Source organism: Pogona vitticeps, chromosome 2 (assembly GCF_051106095.1).
Source record: "Pogona vitticeps strain Pit_001003342236 chromosome 2, PviZW2.1, whole genome shotgun sequence".
Classification (NCBI taxonomy): Eukaryota; Metazoa; Chordata; class Lepidosauria; order Squamata; family Agamidae; genus Pogona; species Pogona vitticeps.
In genome coordinates, this window is record NC_135784.1 from 31,066,160 (window position 1) to 31,092,685 (window position 26,526).

At 44.5% G+C, this 26,526-nt stretch overlaps 1 protein-coding gene across 2 annotated transcripts in view; it reads right to left on the minus strand.

The window, feature by feature from the left end:
* GNL1 (G protein nucleolar 1 (putative)) overlaps positions 1-26,526 on the minus strand; it is a 35,160-nt gene that overhangs the window by 1,539 nt on the left and 7,095 nt on the right. For both annotated transcript variants that reach the window (XM_020812311.3, XM_020812312.3), the window contains exons 2-10: positions 19,572-19,740; positions 13,723-13,859; positions 12,336-12,487; positions 10,331-10,402; positions 8,582-8,780; positions 7,719-7,814; positions 6,199-6,396; positions 1,953-2,131; positions 26-188 (exon numbers count right to left, since the gene is read on the minus strand). In XM_020812311.3, coding sequence (XP_020667970.1) covers positions 26-188; positions 1,953-2,131; positions 6,199-6,396; positions 7,719-7,814; positions 8,582-8,780; positions 10,331-10,402; positions 12,336-12,487; positions 13,723-13,859; positions 19,572-19,740 — 1,365 coding nt within the window. The remainder of the gene's footprint in view (positions 1-25; positions 189-1,952; positions 2,132-6,198; positions 6,397-7,718; positions 7,815-8,581; positions 8,781-10,330; positions 10,403-12,335; positions 12,488-13,722; positions 13,860-19,571; positions 19,741-26,526) is intronic.

A 26,526-nucleotide genomic window follows, 5' to 3' on the forward strand; every position in this document is an offset into this window, starting at 1 on the left:
GTATGACGACCTGCAGCCGTTTTACCTTCACAAACATCCCAGGCGCACCACGGGGGCTCGGGTTTGCCGTGTTCAGCGTCCGGATGCTGCAGCTTGAGCAAGGCCTGGATGGGAATTCGGTTGGCAAGGTATCCTACAGACGTGTAGGGCTCCTGGATCTGTGAAACCGGGTAGATACCAGCCAGGATCTAAAAAGCAGAGGAAAGAGGTCAACACCTAAGCCTGCAAAATTCCATTTCCTATATATCTGACCAAGAAGCCAGAGTAAAAGAGGGACATTGTTCCCCTGTGGAAATCCCCCCCCCAAGAAATCTTTGTTCAAAACAGAAGTTTGCTGGCCTCTCATCGAGTCTCACATCTGCCTGAGCAGAGAAGAGCAGGCAGGAGTCCCATCTGATTTATCATTTTGTTTATTTCTTATATCTATAGATCCTTTCCTTCTCTGAGCTCAAGGCAGAGTACATGCCCCACCAACACCTACTTTATTCTCGAAACTGCTCTGTGAAGGAGAAAAGTCTGAGAAACGGTGGCTGGCCTAAGGTCACCCAGGTGAACTTCATGAATGGGAATTAATACCCAGATCTCTCACATCCAACGCTAACCACTACACTCTTCTGTCTTTCACGCAGCAATGAAACATTCTGTTCATCTGTAGCATGGCCTACGAGCAAGGAACTGGGTTTTTAACAAAGAAACCCCTGCAGCTACTTGCAGTTCCTTGGGTGACACAGTAGCTATCTTTCTGCGAGCCTCGTGGTGCAGAGGTTACACATAGCAGCTAAAACTCTGCTCACAACATGGGTTTAATCCCACATAGCCAACTCAAGGTTCACTCAGCCTCCCATCCTCTGAGGTCAGTAAGTTGAGTATTCAGCTTGCTAGGAAGGAGCTGGGGAGAGAAAATGTGTAGCCTGCATGCTTAAGCCACCCAGATAACTCTTTAAGCACACTTTGCTGTTTTTCCCCTCTCTCTAAATGATAAGATACTCAGAATGTTATTCTTGGAAACCACATACTTTTACTAGAGCAACCGATGAAGATGAAAGCCAAATCATTTTGCTAACGTACTTCTGTTTATTAGTCACTCTTATACACATGCACAGAGAAGGGGAGCACAAATGACTCAGCTGCTCAAGATCTATGAACTATCTGACATTGAACTTGGGCTCTATAAAATGCTTATCAGTATATCCCCCCTCAAGCTCATTCAAATGTACATCTTTGTCCTTCAACCGCAAAGAATCAGACCAGGCTTAAATCAGATCTAATGCCACTTCATTCATTTGCTCTCTGGCTGTGTTCTTCCATCCATCTCGGACAAATTCAGAGAAGCCTATTTGTTCTCCTTTGGCATTCTTGCAACATTCCTGTGAGGCAAGGAGTAGGTGGAGAAATATAAAGTATCCCATTGCCAAAGAGAAGCCAAGGAATGGTGAGGCTCCTTCGGTTGGCCACCCTGAGGGAGGCCCATAAATCATCTACAAGTGGCAGGGCCTTCTTTGCAGTGGCTTCCACCATGTGAAACCAGCTCCCAGAGGAGTTTCGCCTGGCCTCCTCCCTGCTGATATTTAAGAGGCAATTGAAGGCATGGCTTTCCAAGGAAGCTTTCCACTCCAACCCTAGCTGAGTTGAGTTGATTGTACATCTCTGTCCGGTCACCATTATTTTTATTTTCATTGTATTTTTATTTTAGTTCCATCATTGCTCTGGTGCCCTCTGTTCCATTGTTTATGTCGTTAGACTGCTATATTGCTTTCACTATATTGCTCCATCCTGATTATGCGTATTTTATTGCAAACCGCCCGGAGTAGTGCTTCGGCACTAATTGGGAGCGGTATACAAATTACGTTAATTCATAAAATAAAACAAGAAATGTGGCCGCCCATCTCCTCTGAACCTTTGCCCCCCCATCCCTTTGGTAAGACATGCCTTCACCCACCATAACGTTTTACCTGTTGTTTCCTGTCAACAAGAGAGGGAAAGATGAGCCCAGGACAGTCGCACAGCTTGACTGTCGGTGTCAGGAAGTACGTCTGGAAATACTTGGTATGACCTGGAGTGGGAGAGACACTCACCACCTTGTGGCCCACCAAGCCATTTATGAGGGAGGACTTGCCCACGTTGGGAAAGCCTGCAGAGAAGAAGACCAGAAGGGGGAGATCAGGATCAGAGGGTGATTCCATCGTTTGATGGCTCCAAGCCATTCGCTGGGATGGGAATTCCTCTTTATTCAAGCCTTTCAAGGCCCAGAGTTCTCTATTTACTTTTGCAGCCCTGTTTGGTGGAGACGGTGCTTCACAATGTTAAAAGAGGGAAAGCTGGTCTCCACTCACTCCAAGGAGCTGAAAATGGAGTTGAGGGAGAGAAGCGCGGGATTGCAGATGCCGTGATATATGCTGAAATTTGGTTCCAGCAGCAGAGAAGGATTAAGAGGAGGAATCTACTTCCAATAATAGGGGTTGAAGGAGATAAAAGAGTCAAGTCAAGGAAACAAGGCGATCTTTAGCTTGTCAAAAATTGAGTAAATGTTATGGGCATGAATCTATTTCTTTATAAATTTCTTTATTCATTGTTTACACTTATGTCCACCTTCCCCTAAGGGTAGGGGTCCCCAACCCCAGGTCTGTGGCCTGGTACCAGTCCGTGGGCTTCCAAGGACTGGGCCACGGAGACAGATCTCTGCCTGTCCGAATGGCGGACGGGTGTGTCATGCTCACGGGTAGGTGTGTCATGCTCGCAGGGGGCGTGTTGCACTCACGCATGCCCTGGGAGTGCAGCACCCCCCCCAACTGGTCCGCTGTTCCAAAAAGGTTGGGGACCACTGCCCTAAGGAACCTCAAAGCAGTACATACAGCTCCCCTCCTTTACCCTTCATCTATACAACCCTGTGAGGCAGATCATGCTGACAGATTCCTCATCTGGGCTTCCTGGCTCAGCACGGACTAGAATGAAAATCTCCAGAGTCCAAATTAAGCATAATAAACCACAAGGCTGCAACGAAGCTGTATGAAGAAACAAAGCCTGAAAAAAATAAGGCTGATGCCCCACTTGGTGGATAGCCATGTGAAGCAGCCTTGCAAGCAGGCCTGCAGAGGAGGTCAGCAGTAAAAATAGTTCATCCTCTGGCTGGGAGCTGAGAAAAAGAGGAAGGGGGAGCTTTACTGCTCCTTCAATAGAGAGCCACAGTTCTATGCTGGGTGAGGGGGGGCGCACTAAGCTCTGGTTTGCTCCATGCAGAGGTGGAGCAAGCCTTTCAACCCTCCTGAACCACCCTGCTTACGTGTCTGCACTGACTTAGTGGTTCCCAGGTAAAGGTTAAGGTTAAGGTTCCCCTTGACAATTTTTGTCCAGTCGTGTTCGACTCTAGGGGGCGGTGCTCATCCCCGTTTCCAAGCCATAGAGCCAGCGTTTTGTCCGAAGACAATCTTCCGTGGTCACATGGCCAGTGCGACTTAGACACAGAACGCTGTTACCTTCCCACCGAGGTGGTCCCTATTAATCTACTCGCATTTGCATGCTTTCGAACCGCTAGGTTGGCGGGAGCTGGGACAAGCGACGGGCGCTCACTCCGCCGCGTGGATTCGATCTTACGACTGCTTGGTCTTCTGACCCTGCAGCACAGGCTTCTGCGGTTTAGCCCACAGCGCCACCACGTCCCAGACCAACACTTAAAATTCACATTGGTTTGAAAGTTTTAAAAAAAAATCAGAAGGATGGGCTGTATATGGGAGAGAACAGGGCAGCAATGAAGGGATCCATGGAAAACCTACAACCAGGACAACAGGAGAGAAAGACCACTGTGGAGAGCAGAGCTTGGGACGTTATGGTTATGGGCACTTATGACTCCCTCGAGCCCACTCTGCAGGGCAGCTGCCATTGTGAGACAACCGAGAAAGAGAAAAGCTGTTGAGACTGAAGACCGCGTAGTCCTTCCTCGAGGAGAGAGGATCCACTAGAAAAGGCAACAAATCTGGGGAAAGCTGAAGGCAGACACGAGAGGAATTGACCTGAGTGAGAGCTGTTAACGACAGGAAGCTTTCGGAGGTTACTAATTCAGAGGGTCACCCACACGTTGCACATGACTTAATGGCATCGATCAACAACATTCCTGCCTTCTCAAAATGATCATCAGGCTGAAGCCTGGTTCTGGTAAAAAAAAAAATGCCTGCCATCCTGCTCCACTGATTTCCTTCCCCTCTCCACTGGTCCTCCTTTGACAGCCCTCCCTACTTCTTCAAGCAGAGCTTGCTACATGGGCATCTTCTATACTGTATGGACAAGGCATGGCATCACGGCCCTTTGGCCTGAAATTATAGAACAAAGGGTGTTTTGCTGCTTTCCTCAAATCAAATAGTAATAATAATAAAAAATATGTCCTGTCAAGTCTATTCTGACCTATGCCTACCCTTTTTTAGAGTATTCTAGATAGAGAATATTCAGAAGTGGTTGACCATTTCCCTTCTTCTGAAGGTACGTAGGTCCGGGACTGTGTGCAGCTTGCCGAAGGCTACACAGGCTGGATCTACGTGCAGGCGGCACAGCGGGGAATCGAACTCTCAACCTATGGCTCCACAATAAACCACTGAGCTATCCAGCCAAATTAAGATGCACAACAAAAGGGGGTGTGTATGTGTTGCTAAGTTGATATCATTAAGGAGGGAGAGGTGAAAAGCCCCAAACCCAACAGAATGTGTGGAATTTGTTTTAAATGTCCACTGCCAACAGGAGCAAACATTTTAAAAGAGCAGTTTCCATCTACTACAAACAAATAGTGACCACGACTCTTTTTTAAAAACTCATCATCCGGAGAGATCATGAAGCAACCTCATAATCCACCTCTAACCTGCAGATGGCACTATATCACTTCCCACCCACTTAATTATTATCCATCACAGTTTTAATCTAAGATTCTAAGGAACAGGGCAGGGTCTATGCAGATCTCCCACCCATGCCCGTTTCATCTTCACAAAACTCTGTGAAGACATCTGAGAGACTAACTGGCCCAAGTCTACCTCCTGAGCTTCATGGTACGCCAAATAAACCTTCTAGGAGAATTTCATATCCATATCTTCCCAACACTTTAATCAATACAAATCATCATCATCATGTGTTGTCAATTCTGACTTATGGCTACCCTTTTCCAGGATTTTCTAGGTAAAGAATACTCAGAAGTGGTTGACCATTTCCCTTCTTCTGAAGGTGGGTCTGGGACTTGGGCAGCTTGCCCAAGGCTATACAGGCTGGATCTATGTGCAGGAGGCACAGCGGGGAATCAAACTTCCAACCTCTGGCTCCACAGCCAGGTACCTAAACCAATGAGCTATCTAGCCAGCCAGCCAGCCACTATAACACTTTAATCTTATGTACATGCAATTATCTAGAAGTAAGCACCATAGAGATCACTGGGACTTACCTCTCAGTAAATATATTGTGCTACTTGTAGAATGCAAAGATTTTCTTCATTGGTTCCCAAAATGGTCTGGACATTTGGCCAGTGTGGGTGAAACAAGCTGAAAACCCTTAGTCTTAAAAGAAAATACTACAAATACTCATCTCTAGAACTGGTGAAGTTATTTTTTAATTAAAAAAACAAGTTTTTCCTCTTTACCAGTGGTTAGAAACTAATTCATCGGTATTCCTCATTATAGCATTTTAAAGAAGGAATAGCTCATTGTGTTGATCCTTCTTTTTAAAAAGAAAAACACCAAGCTTTGGCCGGCAGAATGTGAAACATTCCTATCAAGATGCCTTTAAATTTGTTTTAAATCTCCTTTAACAATAACTTCACCCAGTAACTAGAAGGCTTATTTGGTATACCAATATGAGAACTTTGCTTCTACTGTTGAGAGCTATTATAGCAGATAGAAAATCCCACTGGGACTGAAGAGACCTGGGTTCAAATCTCCGTTCAGCCACAAAAAAAAACCTCCCTGGCAGTGGCAATGGTATAAGCTACTCCTTGAACACCACACAAGCCCTGGAAACTCTACTAGGGATGCAGTAAGTTAGAAGTGACTTCACAGCATATAACAACAGTAGTTAAAGTGCTTTGCTGCTTGTCTGTTAACCTCCTCCCGGAGCAAAGAGCAAGCTAATTACAGAATGCATTCAACTCCTTCTTTCCCAGCTCTGCTCCTCTCCCTCCCATACCAGCTCTTCTTGGGTGACTTTGCCAGCCAGGAAAAAAAGAGTGCTCACCTACACAGCCTATTGTCAAGATCCCGTCCTTGTAGATCTCCTGGGTGAATCCCCCAGCCTCCATGGCCACATCTGTCTGGTGCTCCACCAGGACTGCTGGGATCTCGTCTTCCTCCTCTGAATCCTCTGAGTCCTCAAGGGTGTGCTGAGCAATGGCTGTATCCCGCTCAATTTTTTCCCTCCAGCTGCTCAAGTCCACTGGTGATGGAAAGGTGGTGGGGGGAGAATGCCAAAGAAACAACCAGCAACAACACAAACAGGACACAATTGGTTAGGACCCGAAATCAGGGCACAACCAGACAGGGCTTTCTCCTGTCGTCTGGTCTATCTACTTTGGGGACGGGCTGGCTCTCTCTTTTTTCCAGCGACCACATGACATACGGGTCATCGCATATCACCTTGTCCCTTTTCCTTGCTCACCTGCACCTTTTTGGGTCTCTGTAAGGGACTCTTGCTTTTCTGGTGTGGGTAGGAACTGCTCCATTTTGGTTCAGTTCTGGTGCGTGCAATCACCAGGACTGGACCAAAATGGGGTAGCTTAAGCAGTCGCTTTCCTTAAGCCACATCAGAATCTGATCCTTGATGACGAAATGGAAAGCTTCAGCCTGCTCCCCAGCCCCTGGGGGGGAAAACAGAAGAGGTGTTTTTAATAAAAAGCCCTTTGAATCCAGTGCTAAATTGGATGCACAGCAAGCCAACTCAGTGCTATATCTGTTTAATATATGTTTTTTAAAAAACTGAACACTTCATCATGCTGCCCCACAGAAGGGGAGACAGTAGGGGGAAAGGAGACAGCGAGATGTGAGGCCAGCTCTGGATCAGAACTGCAACAGGGGCATCTCTCTCTCTCTCTCTCTCACTCACTCACTCTCTCACACACACACACGCACATCTGGCTAGCATCACCATCCTTCTGCCTTCATAATCTGTTGGAGCCTCCTCCTCCTCCTCCTCCTCCTCTTCCACCACCAGGTTGTGAGAAGATGCCACAGCACACAGGGCTCTATTAAGGGTGGAAGGGAGAGTGGAGTGATGTGGCTCCAACAGCAACACAGATGCCCATCCCACCCTCCTTCTTTCTCTGGCTTGAAAGACAATTGGCGCTGCCGCCACCACCACTCTGTGGCCTGTTCTCCACCCCACATCAAGGGACTGGAGCACATGAACAGGATCCTTTTTGATTCCTTCTTCTTTGGTTTCCCTTTAAAGGGGGGACGGACGGACTAAAGAACCCTTATCCGGCTGGAATAAGTCTGGTTGTCTAGTCGTACCCTTAGCCTCTAGATTTACAGTGGAGACCTACTCATGCTTACCAGCAGCAGGATTTTAGTCCCCAATTAAAACAATTCCTACAGAGTACAGAGAGCCTGGGAAAGTTACTTTTTTTGGCTACAGCTTCCAGCTGATGTGAACACTGGCCACATCGGCTGTGGCTTCTGGACATCTGCACTGAAGAAGTCATGTTTCCAAATGCGGACAGAGCCCAAATCACAGAACGATGCAAGCAGCGGTTGCCTCACCTCTGCCGGCCACGATGCTCTCGCAAGCGCTCAGCAACTGATCCGGCCCCACGGCGGTACTCCATCCCTTTCGACGCTTCCTGCGTTTCTTAAACACTGGAGGAGAGGAGAGAAAATCAAGACTAGGAGCAAAGGCTAATGAGGACACATGGTTCCTAAAAGATACTAAGATTTCATGGGGTTTTAAAAGGGGGGGGAGGCATGAAATTAAACCAGCTGCTTCATTGCCATCACATGCACCCTAATGCAACAGGATTTTGGCCATTTTATTAAAATGTAAATTGCGATACAGAACAAAAGACAAATACTACATACTTAACAGCAGAATGCAGGATATTTTAAAATATGTAAAGTATATAAGCTATCAAAACATCTGGGAAAACAGACATTTTTGCTGTACTTAACCCAAACTTTGTTCACAGATTCAAAATTCAGAGATTACTCTATCAGATTCAGATAACAATCCATGACTACAAGACAGCAGACCACCAGGCTGCATTGTGGACTAAGCTGGGCCATTTGCAGGCCACTGTGGATCTGTGAACTCAGCTCAGGAATCATGCAAACTGGAGGTGACAGCCTGGATGTTTCCAACTGTGTTGATTTACCGCTTCTTAAAAAGAAAAAGCTAACATAACATGATGGCTGGCTGGAAAGAAGCTTGGTCAGGATAGTATGAAGACAGCCAACACTAGCTTAAGCACATAACGAACAAGTTAAACATTATTATTTATTATCTCACTTAGTCTATGAAGCCTAATTTGTTGATCCAGGCCTGAGATAACAGCAAATCGGAAAAACAACTGTACCCCAGCATAGTGCTGACTGGTGGTCATACTGCACAGTCTGTTTTCGAACACTACCTGCACTGGGATCTTGGCTTTGTTGTGGGTAGGAGGTGAAACAAACCACATGGACCTCGGGGAACCGATTCTTGAAATAGTGCTTCCAGGCCACCACCAGGGCCGGCGGTGCCAAGTCAATCTTGTTCAATACCAGGATGAGGTTTCTCTTCATGTCCTTGGTCACAAAGTCATAGAGGGCAGGAGAGAAATGTATGATCTGGGCAGAAAGGGTCAGAAAAGGGAGAAGACAGTCAAGTTGTACAAGCAATCTCTAATGATAAGAACAAAGAACATCTCCTCTGGGTGAAAACATGATTAGAACAGGATGAAGCATGGAAGTGGTGGCCTCCTCTTTCTTCTCTCTGCACAAGAGTAACCTGTGGCCCTCAACGTTTTCGACTACAACTCCCAGCATTCTTGACCCAAGCTCATGCTGGCTCAGATTGATGGGACTCATAATCCAACATTTATTTATTTATTTATTTATTTATTTATTTATTTATTTATTTATTTATTTATTTATTTATTTATTTATTTATTTTATTTTATTTTATTTTATTTTATTTATTTATATCCCGCCTATCTAGTCAACTCAGGACTACTCTAGGCGACTAGAAGGCCAGAAGCTAACTATCCCTGCTTCTGTTAGGGGTTTTAATAATGAGTTGTAATACGGTGTCTTATCTCCAGTTGTCCCTATAATGTTGTTCATTGCTGCCAATCAAGAGTTTATTGTTCAATAAAGACTTCAGTTTATGCAGAATGGCTGCTCCTCTGTGCACTGAATATGGGAGGCTGGGTCAAACCTTAAGAGGATATACAACAACAACAACAAAACTCACACTAAAGAAGGAAGACAATAGGGAAGGAACAAGAAAAGAAGATTTCATGCTATCATAGGAAACGTTGCTCCCCTCTGTCTCCTACATCTTGTTCACAGAAAGGGGAAAAGTCTACCGAGGCATCATCCAATATTCTTCTTGCAACTTTTGGCTAGGAATTAGCATAAAACTGCTAGCCAAAGACAACTGTTGTCATCAGCACAGCACTGCAGAGCTGGAAGGGACCCTATAGAGATCATTAAGTCCAGCTCCTGTCAAGGAGCCCCAGTGGGGATTCCAACTGCAAACGTCTGGCTTTGCAGCAAAGTACTTAAACCACTGAGTGATCCAGCAGTTCAGTACAAAGAGGGGGTTTCTTTGGCCTCAGATATTACTACTGCACAGTTAATGCAAGAAACATAGGTCTGTGAAGCAATAGGAAACTGTCATAAAATATATTCGTGAAGGCTTTCACGTCCAGGATTTAATGGTTGTTGGGGTTTTTTCGGGCTCTTTGGCCGTGTTCTGAAGGTTGTTCTTCCTAACGTTTCACCAGTCTCTGTGGCCGGCATCTTCAGAGGACAGCACTCTGTGCTGTGTTCTGTCATAAAATACATTCTGTACATAGGATGAGGTACAGAATTCTTAGAAAGAATACAAGCTGGCTCTCTGCCTGACAAGTCAAAGCAGATTAAAGGATCTGTGATGCTAAAACAAGTGTGTGTGGGGGGGGGGGGAGACAGAGAGAGAGAGAGAGAGAAGACAGTCCAGAAGGTACTTGCAACCAATAATGTAGCACTGGTTCCCATATGTTCTTGGACTACAACTTCCAGAAGCCTTCACTACTAGCTGTGGTGGCTAGGGTTTCTGGGAATTGTAGTCCAAGAGCATCAGAGTTACCCTAGGTTGGGAACCACAAATCCAGAGCACAAGAAGCTATCTTTACCGGATGCCGGACGTCCGTAATGAGTAGCACAATGTCTGACATCTCCAGCACACGCCATAGCTGCCTCCAGGTCTGTAAGGGAAAAAAAAGACATTGAAAAAATGCAATTTTTCATCTCCCATTGAATCCATCAGGCACTAAATCCCACCACATACGGTTAGATGTTGGAGAAGTTTTTTTAAAATCCCCTAGCAAACATGGAGAGTGGCTGAGGACCTCTGAGTGATATAATCCCAAAAAATATTTGTTTCCACACTCTTGATTTAATATCTCTTTGAACTTGAGCTGGTGTTTTTTGTTTTTTTGGTTGATAGCCACAAGCCGGCTGAGATGAAATTCAGAGTCAGCTCTGGTGTCCCATCAATTTCAATTTCCAAGTAATTTGGAGCTTCTTTGGAGAAGATTCAAAAAAATCGTGCTTGTTTGGGTATTCTGTGCCATCAAGTTGGAGCCGACTTATAGCAGCCATCTTAGAGCATTCTAAGGAGTGCTTTCAACAGTTCCACTCTCCCAGTGAGCTTCCATGGCCAAGTGGGGATTCAAACCCTGGTTCTCCAGAGTCCTAGTCTGTCCACTACACCATACAGGGTACCACAAAATCTGCACTAAAAACTCAGATCAGCACTGATCAAAACTAGAGGGCACAGGAAGTACCGTAATCTAAAAATGGCATGCTAGTCAATGAGTGTGAACATTTTAAATATGGATGTAACATTAAAGGAAGTTGGAGTCAATCATGTCTTTCCAGTTTGTGTCATCCTCTCCAATCCATATTACTACATGGTTGTTGTGGGTTTTTCGGGCTCTCTGGCCGTGTTCTGAAGGTTGTTCTTCCTAACGTTTTGCCAGTCTCTGTGGCCATGGGCATCTTCAGAGGACAGCACTCTGTGGCCAGCATCTTCAGAGGACAGCACCACAGGTTGCTGTCCTCTGAAGATGCCGGCTACAGAGACTGGCAAAACGTTAGGAAGAACAACCTTCAGAACACAGCCAGGGAGCCCGAAAAACCCACAACAACAATTAGATCCTGGCCGTGAAAGCCTTCGCAAATACACCATATTACTACAGTTTTGCACTCTTCTATAAAGTTGAGTTTTGTTGTTGTTGTTTAGTCATTAAGTCGTGTCTGACTCTTCGTGACCCCATGGACCAGAACATGCCAGGCCTTCCTGTCTTCCACTGCCTCCCGGAGTTGGGCCAAATTCATTCTGGTAGCTTCAATGACACTGTCCAAACATCTCATCCTCTGTCATCCCCTTCTCCTCTTGCCTTCACATTTTCCCAACATCAGGGTCTTTTCCAGGGAGTCTTCTCTTCTCATGAGATGCCCAAAGTACTGGAGCTTCAGCTTCAAGATCTGTCCTTCCAGTGAGTTTAAAGTTGAGTTTACTAAGTAGGAAAGGCACAAAGCAGCTTTTCCAATTTACTACTGCTTAGATGGGTTGGGCTATAACTCTCATCACCCCAGCTGGCACAATTACACAATGTCTGGGGATCTAAAGTCTAGCACATCTGGCAGGAATCAGGTAAGTGAAAGCTGGCATGCTGTGTAAAATAAATTGCAGAGGAAACAGAAGATAAATTCTCAACCAGCCTTAAAAGTTATGTTACTAAGAAGAGAAGTTACTGTTTATCTCCCCTTGCCTTCCCCACTGGCACCCAGTGCTTGCTTCCCAAATAGCTAAGTCCTCAAATCATCATCACCATCATCATCATAGTGTAATAGAACTACAGAGCTAGAAGGGACCCTATGGATCATCGAGTCCAGTCCCTGTCAGGGAGGCACCGTGGGGAATTAAACTCCCATCTTCTGGCTCCACAGCTGGATATCTAAACCACTGAAAAAGCAAAACATGTTGAGAAAAAGCAATCTGCTATATCCGTTATTTGAGCTTATTTTTACACTTGAGACTAGATTTACGAAGGTGGATTAAAATTTCACAGATGTAAAGAGTACCACCCTGCCTGGATTCCAAACTTTCCCTGAAAGCATTGATAGGCTCACCTCCAGATTATGCTCAAAGTAACTCAGCTGACTTGGCTGGAAAGTACTGTAGATGTTCTCTAAGTACTCCCGGAAACACTTCTCCTCTCGTGCCAGCAGCTGGTCCTTGGTCATCTCATAGCTCCAAGGAGGACGTTTAGGAAAATCCAATACTGATTTAACAAGAGATAGATAAAAGACAAAATGAGGAATACAGACAACATCCTGACTCAAGTTCAAGGGAAACCTAGGACAATGCTGTGTGCATTAAGAATTCTGGTTGTTGTGGGTTTTTCGGGCTTCTTGGCCGTGTTCTGAAAGTGGTTCTTCCTAACGTTTCGCCAGTCTCTGTGGCCGGCATCTTCAGAGGACAGCAAACTGTGCTCTGAGGCTGTCCTCTGAAGATGCCCATGGCCACAGAGACTGGCGAAACGTTAGGAAGAACCACTTTCAGAACACGGCCAAGGAGCCCGAAAAACCCACAACAACCATTAGATCCCAGCCGTGAAAGCCTTCGCGAATACATTAAGAATTCTCCTGGATATTTCTACTGATCATGGTAGGAAGCTAGCTTAATGTGAACCAATGATCCCCTCCCTCTGGTAGAATACCATAAAGGGGCACAGTGATATCCTGATGTCAAGAGTGTAGCCACACGCTCAGTCAACACCTAAACCCTGAGTGTAGTGACAGCCGGAGCGTTTTCAGGTGGAATTTTAGACCAGGAGTTGCCTCCAGTCCTTCCTTCTTCTCCTCCCATGGCAAAGGTCAAGTGGGGACTGAAGCTGGATGGACCTAGATAATGCTTTGGGGGCTGATTGAGTCTTGAAGTTAGGACTCATCCTCTTCCCTAGACACTGGTTTTCTCATTTCCCTCAGAAGAAGAGATGGGACAGTCAGAGAATTTCCATGACTTCACTCCTTCCCTCACCTTCGCTTTGTGGGACAAGAGAAGCCGGACACGGCTGCCCATTGTTTGAAGAGCTGGCTTTGCCGTAACTTCGGGACTGAGCCCACTCTTAAAGGGCCAGCCAATGGTGCACTGCTGCCTCCTTATGAGGAAGATGCCTTGGGTCCTTTTTTTAAGGAGAAAGGTGGGGTAAAATATTATTTTTAAATAAACAAAGCTAATGATGGAAGTAGGGATAAATCTCTTTTGCTCTCCTGCATGGAAAATTATGCCTGGGTGAATTCTGGGAATGGACGTCCTAGAAATCCAGAAGTTCCATCCCTGTAAGTCCTCAATTCAAATAGCACCTCCAGTTGAACAAGACAAGATGGCGCCTCCAAAACCTTGAAGATGGTGCCACATTCATGGCAAGGAATGACGGGAAACTGAAACAGTGGGAAGAACTCATCAGCATCACTAGGAAATAGAGCTTGTTTCCCCTAAACCAGCTTTACTCACCTGAGCCAGGCTTATAAACATCATCTATGTCCACTTCGGTCTCCTCTTCTGGCACTGGCTCCAAGATTTTCTCACGGGCAATCTTCTTCCTCCGCTCAATCTCCTCTTTACTCTCCCGCCCGAAGTGCAGTCGGTATCTGCCAGGCGGAAAAAGAAATGGCCGCAAGGCAGATCAGACCGAGGCAACAAGAGAGGAACTGTTGTTCGCGGAAACCTGTAATCTGGCCCGCCATTTCAGTTCTAGAGCCAGATAAGCCCGGCTTATTTTCCAGACAACTGTGGGTTGAGCTGATATTTGAATCCCAGTGGAAACAGAACATTACGCCTGTCCTTGAATGTGTTGTATTACATTAAACAAGATGTTCAGACAACGGCTGATAAAGAGTACAGCCCGGGTTGAAGGGTTGCTATACGTGAACATGCGAGTCTTTTTTTAGACAAGCTCTGTATGAGTCATGGTATGTCTGCATAAAAACAACAAGCTGCAGAAAAGGCAGGAGTTCTTACTTTTTGTAGCCAGTCTAGTTTGAATGGAAATGGTGTTTTAACACTTCCACCATCACCACCCCAAAAAATATCCAGGAACACTTAAACATCTAAGCACACAATATATCTGGGAAACTGAGGCCTCTTCACACAACTGCTAGGTTTTGGCAGGCAGCCATTCACCCATGACAGCCTTGCTACGTATAGCCTGAGAAGCATGTTGAGGATGTCCTCAGGTGGAAATCCAGACCAAATTTAGTCACCCACCCACCCTTAAAACCTGTTAATACCTGGCGGTATTGACGGGGGAAGGGGTGTATGTGAAGCCGATGTCACTATATGTATTCACACAAGTCATGTGCCAGTATTTTGGAATGAATGGAAAGTATGTAGCTTGGAATAAAGCATTCCATGAAACTCCAGCCAAAGACTAGAAGGAATTGGCCACAAAACAGCCAGACAGGTTTTAGCCTCCTTCAGGGCATCATCCCTTATCTTTCACAGACCCCTGATGATCCATCCACCCTGGCAAACAGGGTAAAGCCTCTCGGACCCAGAGCATGTCATTAAGACCCAGATACGCTCTTGCATTGCAACAGATCTCTACTGATGGGCAGGATTTTTAAAAAGGACCTTTGCCCTTTCAGCTGTCAATCTAGTTTAGACTGGTCTAAGACACACAGAGGCTTGGATCTTCCAGGTCCTTATAATACTCTGCCACAGTGGGTCAAAGGAACAAAGACAAATTGGATGTGATTCCAGCTTCCAAATCCCTGCTTCGCTTGCCCTAGACTGTCAGGCCAGGCCGATGACTCAAGGCTTACACTTGTTTTTCCCAGTTGTACAAGGGAAGTGGAACCTAGCAGTTAGAGAGTGGAAGCAACAGGATTAACACCTGGATTTTATTCCTATGGAACACCAGCGGCAAGAGAAATGGTCAGGTCAAGAAACAGTAAGCAAAATTCTCAGAGCAGAGACTTTCTGTTCTTACCTACATGCTAATCCAGGTGTTCAAATCAACAAAAGCTAAATGGTGTTACATATTCCCTGCAGGATGATACTGGCATACTCATCATACATGCTCTACACACAAGGGTGTTAGCCTCATAGAAGGACGATTTATGTGTGGCCATTAATCATCCTTTTCTGCAGACAAAGGGACCATGGGGAGTGCTATAGTATTACTGAAGTAACAGTCACAAGATGAATATAGGTTTTAAGGCCATGATTTTAATGCTAATAAATTAATATTATTTGTTTTAAACTGTTTACATTTTTAGTTGTTTTAGATTTTATGATTTTAAATTGCTCTGTAACCTGCCCTGAGATTTTGCAATACAGGTAGGGCTACAAATGCCATACATACATACATACATACATACATACATACATACATACATACATACATACATACATACATACATACATACATACATACATACATACATACATACATACATACATACATACATACATACATACATACATACATACATACATACATACATACATACATACATACATACATACGGAAGTGTGTTGCCATGCATTCTTGGTTTATATCCCCTCTTATTATGGATCACAGGAGAATCAAAGCACTAAGGGCTTTTAAAAGTCATTATCCTGTGTATAAAAATATTTCTGTGATCACACAACACTGCGTAGAAGCCAGACCATACCAATCACCATCCCAAAGTTAAGTCTGTAGTTTTAGCATAAAATGGTATCTATAAGAGCAATCCATCCAGATGGAGGAAAGGACAAGGAAGAGTGACAATGGCTGTTTCACAAATCAGTTATCCCACCCAAGTTACAGTGGCTCATCACTGAAGGAGGGAGGGAGGGAAGGAAGATAGAAAGAAAGAAGAAAGAAGACAGACAGACAGACAGAGAAAGAGAGAGAGAGAGAGAGAGAATAGGAATATATGAGTGTGAGAGACAAAGAGATGCCAAATAATAAATAAGTGAATGGGGGGGAGGGGGAACAAAGTCAAATAATTACAGATCAGTTGATTATGGATGTTCAGTCTTTTCAAGACAAGCTAACTTTGTGCATTACACTCTGGCAATAAACAGTGACAAGAAGATCTGAATAATCCTATGGCTCTTCTCGGCTCTTGCTCCAGGTTTGAGGAAGCCTTCATCCAGGGATGGTTGAGAATTTTGTTTGAATAAAAAGAAGTGAATATGTTTCTTTAAAAATGATTGAAACTGAGCATTACAGAGACCTTGGCTTTTGAAAGTCTGAGTTTAAATCTCATCAATGTAAACTTAAAGGTTATTATATAATTATTGCACCACTGTGTCTGTTAAAAGATGGGCATGGATATTTTACTGTGTGAACTCTGTATTTCACCTCGTATGTCTGAAGAAACGGACTTGTCCACCAAAGCTCACATTAAAATATAACAGTCTTTAAGGTGCCACAAGGTTTAAATCTTTGTGTATTCGACTGCTAAACTAGTCCGTCATCTCTCTCGCCCCAGAGGCTCCTAATTTTTTATATCTGTTCAGCCAAAGGGCACAGCATAATCATCTACAGGCTGAGAACAACTCTGCCTTTTGCATTTAGCCCCTATACATGAAGAATTTACTTCAGTTTGTTTTCCATATTCGAAGCTGTGGCTAGCATTCACTGAAAGCAGGAATGAAAGCAGGACAGCAGATTCAGTTCTTACTAGCCCAGATATTCGACATTAGGTGGGCAGAAGCCATATTAAATCCAAATCTCTCCCGGTCTATGGGTGTTAAATACTGAGGGGTACCTTTGCTCTGGCCTAACTTGGTGCTATAATTCTGGCTGTGCCCTCCTGGACTAAAGGAGGCTTCTCCTCTTTCTCTCTCTACTTTTAGCTTTCTGTCAGCAGATCACAAGTGGATCGCACTGTTAGACAGTGATCATCAGAGGAGGGTTTGGATGGCAGCTCAGGATATCTGCTGGCAGAAGGGGCTTGTGAGTAGTCCTCATCTCCTAAGGCTCATGGCACATCTTTAACCAGAGCCCAGTCTGTACTCCAAGCACTCAAGTTTCTGCCTAAGAATACAGTAATGCCTGCCACCATCAGGCCTGTTTGAATGCATACACGTCCCAGATGGTAAATATGGTGAATTTTCACATAACCAGTGGAAGTCCACACTTTGGTCTATTCATTCCTCTGTAACTCATAAATACACAAAGGGCAAACACATCAGCCTGTCTTACAGTGATTTTCAAAACCGTCATCTGACCAAATCATTTTAGGGTTCCTTGAAATTACATTGGAGCTCCATGTCTCTTTATTCAGATCCCCGAGTAAGATATTTTAGCTTCATAAACCCTTCCAATCATCATAAGAGACTCTTCTGTACCTTCTATGGCTGGCACCTAGACATGCTGCCAGGCTGGACGAGGGACCAACCCCAGCACGAGGGAGTTTTTGCCGGTAATTCTGGGAGAAGTCTTGTTGTTGCTAATCCTCAATGAGGTTGGACCTCTACCAAAAGAACAAGTAATCTGATGGCACTCTTACATCCAAATTTGTTGCTGGAGATCCGCAGCAGTTCAGAGTGTCTTTTGCTAACTTCATGCAGTGCACCAACCATGGTAGCACCTGCTCAGGAAAAGCCTGCCCACAGTGGTGCAAGTGCTGGTTCCTTCAAGGCGGGATTACTTTAACGCGCTCTAGGTGCTGATTTAGAAGTTGCAGCTATTATAGAGCATGGCTCCGTGGCTGCTTTATGCTGGCTACCTACAGTGGTGCCTCGAAAGACGAGTGCCCTGTTTAATGACAAAATCGCATCACGACGAACTTTTTGCGATCGCAAAAGCGATCGCTTTACGATGTTTTAAATGGGTTTTTTTCACTTCGCGATGATCGGTTCCCCACTTCGGGAACCGATTCTCGCAAAATGACGATTTTCGGCCAGCTGATCAGCGGTTTCAAAATGGCCACCGGGTAAAAAAAATGGCTCCCCGCTCTTTTCTGGGACAGATTCCTCGCTGCACGGGCAGCGAAAATGGCCGCCCTATGGAGGATCTTCACTGGACTGTGAGTTTCAAGCCCATAGGAACACATTAATCAGGTTTTAATGCGTTTCTATGGGCTTTTTTATTTCGCATTACGATGTTTTCGTTCTACAGCGATTTCGCTGGAACGAATTAACGTCGTAATGCGAGGCACCACTGTATTTGCTACTGGGCCATATTTACAGCTTTGGTACTAATGTACCAAAGGACTAGGATCTAGAAGTATACCCTATCTCAGGGGTGGGCAATTAATTTCTATAGGGGGGGGCATATGAAAAATCTGAACTGTGTTCAAGGGCCAAGCCAACTTTACTTGTTATGATTGTTTTTGTCTTAAACTTGTTAATCTTCACAAACATTAAAGAGGTTTTTTGTGGTATGTTAAAGATAAGCAACTGATCAACTTTAGACAAAAAGCTATAAATGGTTTTGATGTTCAACTTCTTCAGTGAGAGAAATCCAGTCTGTCTTGGGCTTGAAAAAGTGCTTGAACACAGGACTTGAGCGACGATCACCAGGCCGGACAGGAGCAGCTTGCGGGCCATATGTAGCCCTTGGGCCACACTTTGCCCAGGTCTGTCCTATCTGAAACCACCAGGAAAGGAAACTTCGGCGGCACCAACTCCCACCCTATGAAATGCTCCTCCAACCTGAGGATAGAAATGTCCTTCAGCTAGCAAAATACCCTTCCATTGAGATTATATTTGTCTGCTTTGAACCTCTGCTGAAGATCTCTTTTCCAGCAAAATTTTCCCAAAAAACAAGTATTGTTGTTTTACTGAACGATCTGTGTTTACTGCAACTTTGACCATTCACTTGATTTTTTTTTTCAATTTATATACCATCCCATTGGTGTGCTGCTCTACCCTGGGCAGTATACAGACAATGAAACAATAAATAATAACTTGTTTTAATTCACTGCACATCATTCCAAAAGCTCATGTATGGAAAACTTTATAAATTATAAATTTTAAAAGTTATCATTTTATAAATTTCTTGACCAAAAAGCTAGGAGGTAGGAAATTCGGAAAACAATATTTCCTGCATAGAAAAATTAAGAAGTTTACTCAGATTCACAGAAAGAAAGAAGGATTTAAAAATGCCTCAGTGCTTCAGGCAGAGACATGGCTACGTCTCCCGATGCTTCCTGGCACATGGAGAAATGAAGGGTGTACGTGAAGAGGAATCTATTTATTTATTTATTCTATTTATACCTTGCCTATCTGGTCATTGCGACCACTCTAGGCGGCTTACAACATACAATACAACACAAATATAAGAAATCTGCTCAATTTAACTCGCAAACCTTATCTTAGATAGTTTCCAGTCTCCAGAACAGAGAGGTTTCTTTCATTACCTGTTGGGGTCATAACCCTGTTCTCCCGGCTTGCGGACCTGAGGCTGTTGGTTGAGCTTGCGGACCTGTAGGGAGAACGATTCACTGTCTGACGTGTCCGTGTGTTCCTCACGCCTGTCATGGCTGCCGCTTCGGCTGTTTGAACTTGACCTCACGCCATCTTGGAAGCCTGAGGGGCCAAGCAGAGGGGAAACAATCAGAGCTTCATTTTAACCATTTCAGAAAGATGGAAAGCTGAGTCAACCTTGAGTTGGCTACCTGAACCCATCAAGATCCAATTCAAGTTGTGAGCAGACGCTTGACTTACAGTACTGCAGTTTAACCATTGCACCATGGGCCTCAGTTTTTCAACACTCATTCACTGAACACCAGAATTCATGATCGCATTTGACATCCTTTGAGCAGACATGCGGGCCTCAGCACCTTAGCAGAGGCCAGGATCACAACCACTGCCTGTCCTTAAAATGCTCCCAACCATGAGCTCCAAGCCACAGGCAGATGGACACCTCTTTCAATTCTCCACCATATCCATCCTATTGTCAGTTTGAAGCATTGTGAGAAATTAAACAGTAGTTACGTCCAGCTAAACAGTTTTGTGCGGAGCACGGCCACCATGGCCTAGAGATGCCCAGAAGTCACCATTAAAAGAGGAGGCAGTTCTTGAGAGGGCTGGAGTCGTCATATTTGTAGCCAGCCCTGAAGATCACTGGGTGGAGTGGGGGGCACCACATGTGGCCTGCTTTTTCACACACTCCTGGTTTAGCATGACATTTGACGATGCTTTGAGAAATCAGAACTGAGTTACCCGCACTCTGTGTGTCTCCAGAGCTGGAAGCAGCAGCACTGGTATTCAGAAGTATAAGACCCCTGTTCAAATTCTGAGTGGAATTTCATATGGAATTTTATTCCTTTTATATGAAGGAAAGGGGAAACAGCTGCCAGGCAAGCCTGTAAGAACATAACGGGGCCTCATGGTTTAAAGTGGAGCAAAAAACTGGCATCCGGAAAGTCTTAGATGCTGCCCACATTTCTGGCTGCGGTGTGGGTGTGTGACCATTCAAAGCCGGGAGGGGCATGAAAGCCAGAGAGAGAGAGAAAAAGAGGGGGAAACCGAGCAAAAGCTGTTCCAGAATTCAATGCTTTGCAGAGAGTGGGGCCTCTTAGAGGGGCAAATTTTGTCTGAAAGAGAAAAAGGAAGGTCAAAATCTTGAGTAAAGAAGGGAGTGAGAGGAGGGCTGCCCGGACGTCACAGGTTGGATCTAGTCGTTGCAACAGTTCTGCTGTTTAACCTTGGAAAGAAGTCCCCTCAACAGGGAGAGGAAAGAGTTGCAACAGGAATTTAGTGATGTTGTTTGGAGGGGATTTTGACACAACAGAAGGGAGAGAAGGGGCTCCACAGCAGGACTGGATGACTCACCCAAAAGGGTGAGGCCAACTTACTATCAGCTGCTCCCAGCCTCCACCTCACTACCGTGGCCAGCAGGGCCGAGGGGTGTTTGTGAGAGATGAGTGCAGAGACCACACACATAGAGAGAGGCTGGTTTTTCAGACAATGGAGACCCCAGTGCACAAATGTTAAACACTTGCCTTTAAATGCAACTATGGGAGTGTGCCTCGACCATCACACTATATTCTGCACGGTTAAAGGTGTGGCTCTTTTTGATCTGCAACACCTATTCTGGGCATTATTCTCTGAAAGAGGACCTTTTTAAAACTCTGACACCTGGAAGGACAACATCCCTAGAGTTCAGACGGGAAAACACACACACACACACACACACACACACACACACACACACACACAGAGAGAGAGAGAGAGAGAGAGAGAGAGAGAGAGAGAGAGAGAGAGAGAGAGAGAGAGAGAGAGAGAGAGAGAGAGAGAGAAATAAAAACACTAAGATATCTACTGATTTTTTTTTACATTGGCCTGCTTTTTTCCACAGCCAATTTTAACTGGGATTTAAAAATGATTTTCCATAGTATTCTGCCAATAAAGCAAACTTCTAACATCACACCCTTGCTTCATTCTGACATACAGTGGACCCTTGACTTACAGACGGCTTGACTTACAGACTTTTTGAGTTACAGACTTCTCTGGCCGCAAAATTTAGGTTTGACTTGCAGACTGAGATTTGACTTACAGACCAGAAAAAACCCAAAATGGAACAAAAACGGCCTGTTACGGGATTAATCGGTTTTCAATGCACTGTAGGTCAATGGAGACTTGACTTACAGACTTTTTGACTTGAGAACCGCCTTCCAATACGGATTAAGTTCTCAAGTCAAGACCCCACTGTATTTTACTTCCCCAGCTTATCCTGGATGTTAATATGAGATAGGAAATCTTTCATTCAAATTTTATTCTATCCATCATCACTAAAGTGTTTGATTCAACAGCCAGAAATAATGAGAAGACTGCTGTCCCTTATCTGCAACTGACTGATTGATTAACTGAGATATACCACTCCTTTAGTGTAACGGTCTCTAGACCATTTACAGATTAAACCTTAAAATCCCACAAGACCCCACAAGGCAATACATTCAACACTATGGCAATTTTTATTTTACTTTATTTTATTTGCCTTTTTATTGTATTTTAAATGCTGTAAGCCGCCCAGAGTCCTTCAGGTAGTGTGGGCGGCATATAAGTTAAATAAATAAATAAATAAATAAATAAATAAATAATAAATTCATAGGTATAGCTCTAAAATGCATATACGGTATAAAGGACAAGAACAAGAAAGAAAAGAAATTTAAAAATTAATATTAATAGTATCCAAAGGATCAGTTATGTATTGAAGGCAACTTTGTATAATTCTGTTGTCACCAATTTACTGAACATCAGGAAGAAAGGAGTCTGGTGTGTCTCAGTTTGTAGCCTGTTATTGAAAATCTGTTCCTTAGATTCATCATGAATGTTGTTTGAATTGTATTTTGGCGCTACAATTCTTTTAGTGTTGCTTTCAGCTTTACTCTAATAATAGATATTAACAGTTCATGACCAAACTACCCCTGGTCTTGTTTTGGCTGAGAGAATACAGCTTCTCCATCTCCTGCTCCCAATTATATAATCTATTTGACTTCTATATTGGCTATCTGCTAATTCTAGCTACTAGAGGTCGTAATGGGAGAAGACAGCAGTTCTTGAGATATCCTGGTTCTAAACCATGGAATTGGTAATTACCAGTGGTTAGAGTTAGACCAAGAAATAAACCTAAAGCAAGCATGCTGTTTGTTTGTTGGCCCATTAAAGGATTAAACATAGAGATCAGAAAAGCGGTTTTCTTGATTGCTTATTTCTGATGTTGTTCTTGCCAATAGGGCCATTCTGGAAGTGGGAACTCTGGGGGCTGTATATATGGGCTTCCTCTTTCTGCAACCTGTATAGTGGGTAGCTTCCTTAATGCTGAACCTGACCATAGGTCTTCCCAGTTTCGAACCAAAGTATTTCCCATCTCCCCATGAAGGCACCTGGACTGAGCCTTAGGACTTCCTCCATGCAGTGTGGACTCCACCACAGAGTGAAAACCCCATTTCAAATACAGTGGTGCCCCGCATAGCGACGATAATCCATTCCGGATAAATCGTTGCTATCCGGATTCATTGCTATGCGGGGCAAAAAAACCCCAAAGGAACGCATTAAACCCTGTTTAATGCATTCCTATGGGGGGAAAACTCACTGCTAAGCGGAAATCCTCCATAGGGGCGGCCATTTTTTGTGCCTCTAAAGCGAGGCAACACAGCCGGCGGCCATTTTGGAACCGCCAATCAGCTGGCCGAAAATGAGGCCATGCCTTCCCCTAGCTGAGCGGCGGGAGCTCAAGGGGCATTTCTCCAATGTCGGGGGGGGGCTTTGAGAGCTCGGAAGGCAAATGTCGGTGGTCAGCGGTGGCTTCGGGGTCCTTCCGAGGCCACTGCCGACCGCCGGCATTTTCCCCCAGCTGAGCGGCGGGGCTCCCGCTCAGCTCGGGGAAAATGCCCCCTCCGAAGGGGAATGCCTGCGGTAGCCTCGGAAGGACCCTTCGGAAGAGTCCTTCCGAGGCCACCACCCGGAGGGCGCCCTTCGGAGGCTCCTGCCGCTCAGCTGTGGGAAAATGGGGCCTATGGGGGAAAATCGCAAACATCGCAATGCGATAGGCAACATCGCAATGCGATCGCAAAAAAGCCATCGCTATACAGATTTGTCGTTAAACAGGGCACTCGTTAAGCGAGGCACCATTGTATAAAACCCTCCCATGTTTTCACTAAATACAGTCACTCTTAGGTGAGGGAAATACGAAGCTATCGAGCCCAGTCTTAAATGTATATGGGCAGCACAGATGTAAAAAGAAATCTTATTTCCTCTTTCCATAGGAGCACCTTGGTTAAATTACCAGGATCATAATGTAGATGTGCAGGAGTAAGAGAAGCAGAAAAGATCATCAGCCTGTACTTATTCTGGCAACACCAGTGGTGTCGGTTTTAGTTGCATACTGTTTTGTCCTCTGTGTTAATAACAATAATCTTAGAAATCCAGGGCTGGAAGGGACCCTATGGATCATCAAGTCCAGCTCCTGTCAACCTAAACCACTAAGCTATCCAGACGTTTCCAGAGACAAAGCCCAAGATGGCAAGCAACATGAAAATCGACAACAGAGAACTCAAATAGTATACAATAAACTATCAATAATCAAATAGAAAGCATGTAATAAATAGCTGTTTAAAACATCAGTGAAGGAAAAGGTTAAAAACAGAGCTCCCGAGTGTTTAAAACAAAAAAGTTTTGGTTTTTTTGCCTGTAGGCAGAAGACCATCAACAAACCCCTTTTGTCGGAAAGGACAAAAAGGGAGGATAATACTTATGGATATAATTAAAGGCTCCTATAGTAAATGTCTGCCTTACCTAACACTTCAAACAGTGTTCACTTATCTACTTTACCACCTCTCAGGCTGCACATTTTGATGGATGCAATGAGTGTTCAAGACAAGCTTGGAAAAACGATTACATGAATACAAGATGGATGGTGAAAGATACTTACCTAACCAGACTCAGGCTTTATGGGGTTGTGCTGGTTTGTTTGCTTATGCCAAGTATTTTAAAAGGGTAAAATGTGTCAGTGACGAATTCTTCATACAATATCCTACCCTTGCTTTTAAACAGAAGATCCACCTGCTTAACCCCCGACCCCTGCAAAGTACAATAAATGGCTATAAATGGCAAACTGTCAATTCTTAGTCCCTTCACTGCAAAACTGGAAGAATAAAGCAAAGTGTGCTGCTTATATACCTCCCCATAGCGCTTCAACCACTCTCTGGGAAATTGACTATGTAATTATGGAGGCTACACATTATGGCCTCCAGCAAGCTGGGTACTCAATTTACTGATCTTAGAAGGATGGAAGGCTAACTGAACTTACCTAGCTACCTAGGATTGAACTCAGATCGTGAGCAGAGTTTTGCTTCACTACTCCAATTTAACCACTGCACCATGAAGCCCTAAAAGCTACAGACCAACGTTCCCTCTAAGCCACAGGTCGGGAAACAGGGGTAAATTACCCCAAATTGGGTAAAAGTGAAAACTCTGGGGGTAATGAGCAGACTACTACTTGGAATTAAGGTGGGGGGAAAAGGGTGGCTTTTTAAGGTGCTGTCTAGGTTTATCATTGCTTTCCTTCCAAGAAGCAGGTTTTGAATCTCATGGGTGCTGTCACCCTCTTCAGTGATCATAGAGCCCAAGAAAGTAAAATCTGTCACTCCATATCTTCCCCTTCTATTTGTCAGGAGGTGACGGGACCAGTGGCCATGATCTTAGTTTTTTTGATGTTGAGCTTCAGACCATTTTTTGCACTCTCCTCTTTTGAGCATAACCTTGCTAGCATGTGAAATGAGTGCAACTGTATGGTAGTTGGAGCATTCTTTGGCACTTCCCTTCTTTGGGATTGGGATGTAGACTGGTCTTTTCCAATCCTCTGGCCACTGCTGAGTTTTCCACTGATGATGATAAAAAAAGCACACTGGTCCTTTGATATTGGGCTGTGGCACCAGGGTGGGTGACATGACCTTTAGCCTGGTTTGTTCCTTTTTTGAACATCACACATAGAATGATTAAAGTGGTAGGGAAAGCCCCCCCCCCCAATTCTGCGTTGGCTGTCTCTAGCAAGCATGTCATTGCTAGCACCACTCTGGTGATGATGATTAAATCCTCTGCAAGCTAGCAAAAATTTAATGCCACTCGCTAGGCACGTTGGACACCTTACTACTCCCTATACCACACCATGGCTGGAGTGCAATGTGTTCCAGCAAAAATAGTGCACATCTTTATCAAATTTGGTGCATCCTGCTAGTTCGGTACACAGCCTGTGTAGATTCAATAATATTTTTAATTCAAATAATGTATGATTTCCTTCCTTTCGAATCAAGGGGGTAATGTTGGCGTACAGTATATAAATTTTTTTGGGGGGGAAAGGTAAAAAAGTTCCCTGACCCCTTCTCTAAGCCGTGCAGGTGCACAGTCGTGCAGTGCTGCGTCGGTGCCACGCACTTGGTTCCGGTTGAGTCCAGAACCCCACTGGGGGGTATGTGTCTCCCAGCGCTGGTGAAAAATTAGAGGGAACATTATTAAAGACTAAACTTACAGGGTTCTGGGAAGGATGTCTACATCCGTTTGAACATGTCCACCACCATTTCAGGTCCTGCTCAGCAATCTTCACTTAAAAATAAGTTAGACTGGCAGGCACTATGGCCTATTTTCTACACAGACCCCAAATCTCCATTGCATCTTCTCAAGGGGTACATGGTCAATCCCGGGTGTGGTTATTTTGGTTTTTTTTAAGTTCAAAAAAACTACTTGTTTCAGTGATCTTAACTAAGCTGCTGGTTTTCAGGGGGAGGATTGGTTTTTGAATTATTAATGGCTAAATTTGATGTGTTTTTTATAATTTTGGATACCTTTGCATTCTTTTTTCCCTCACCACAG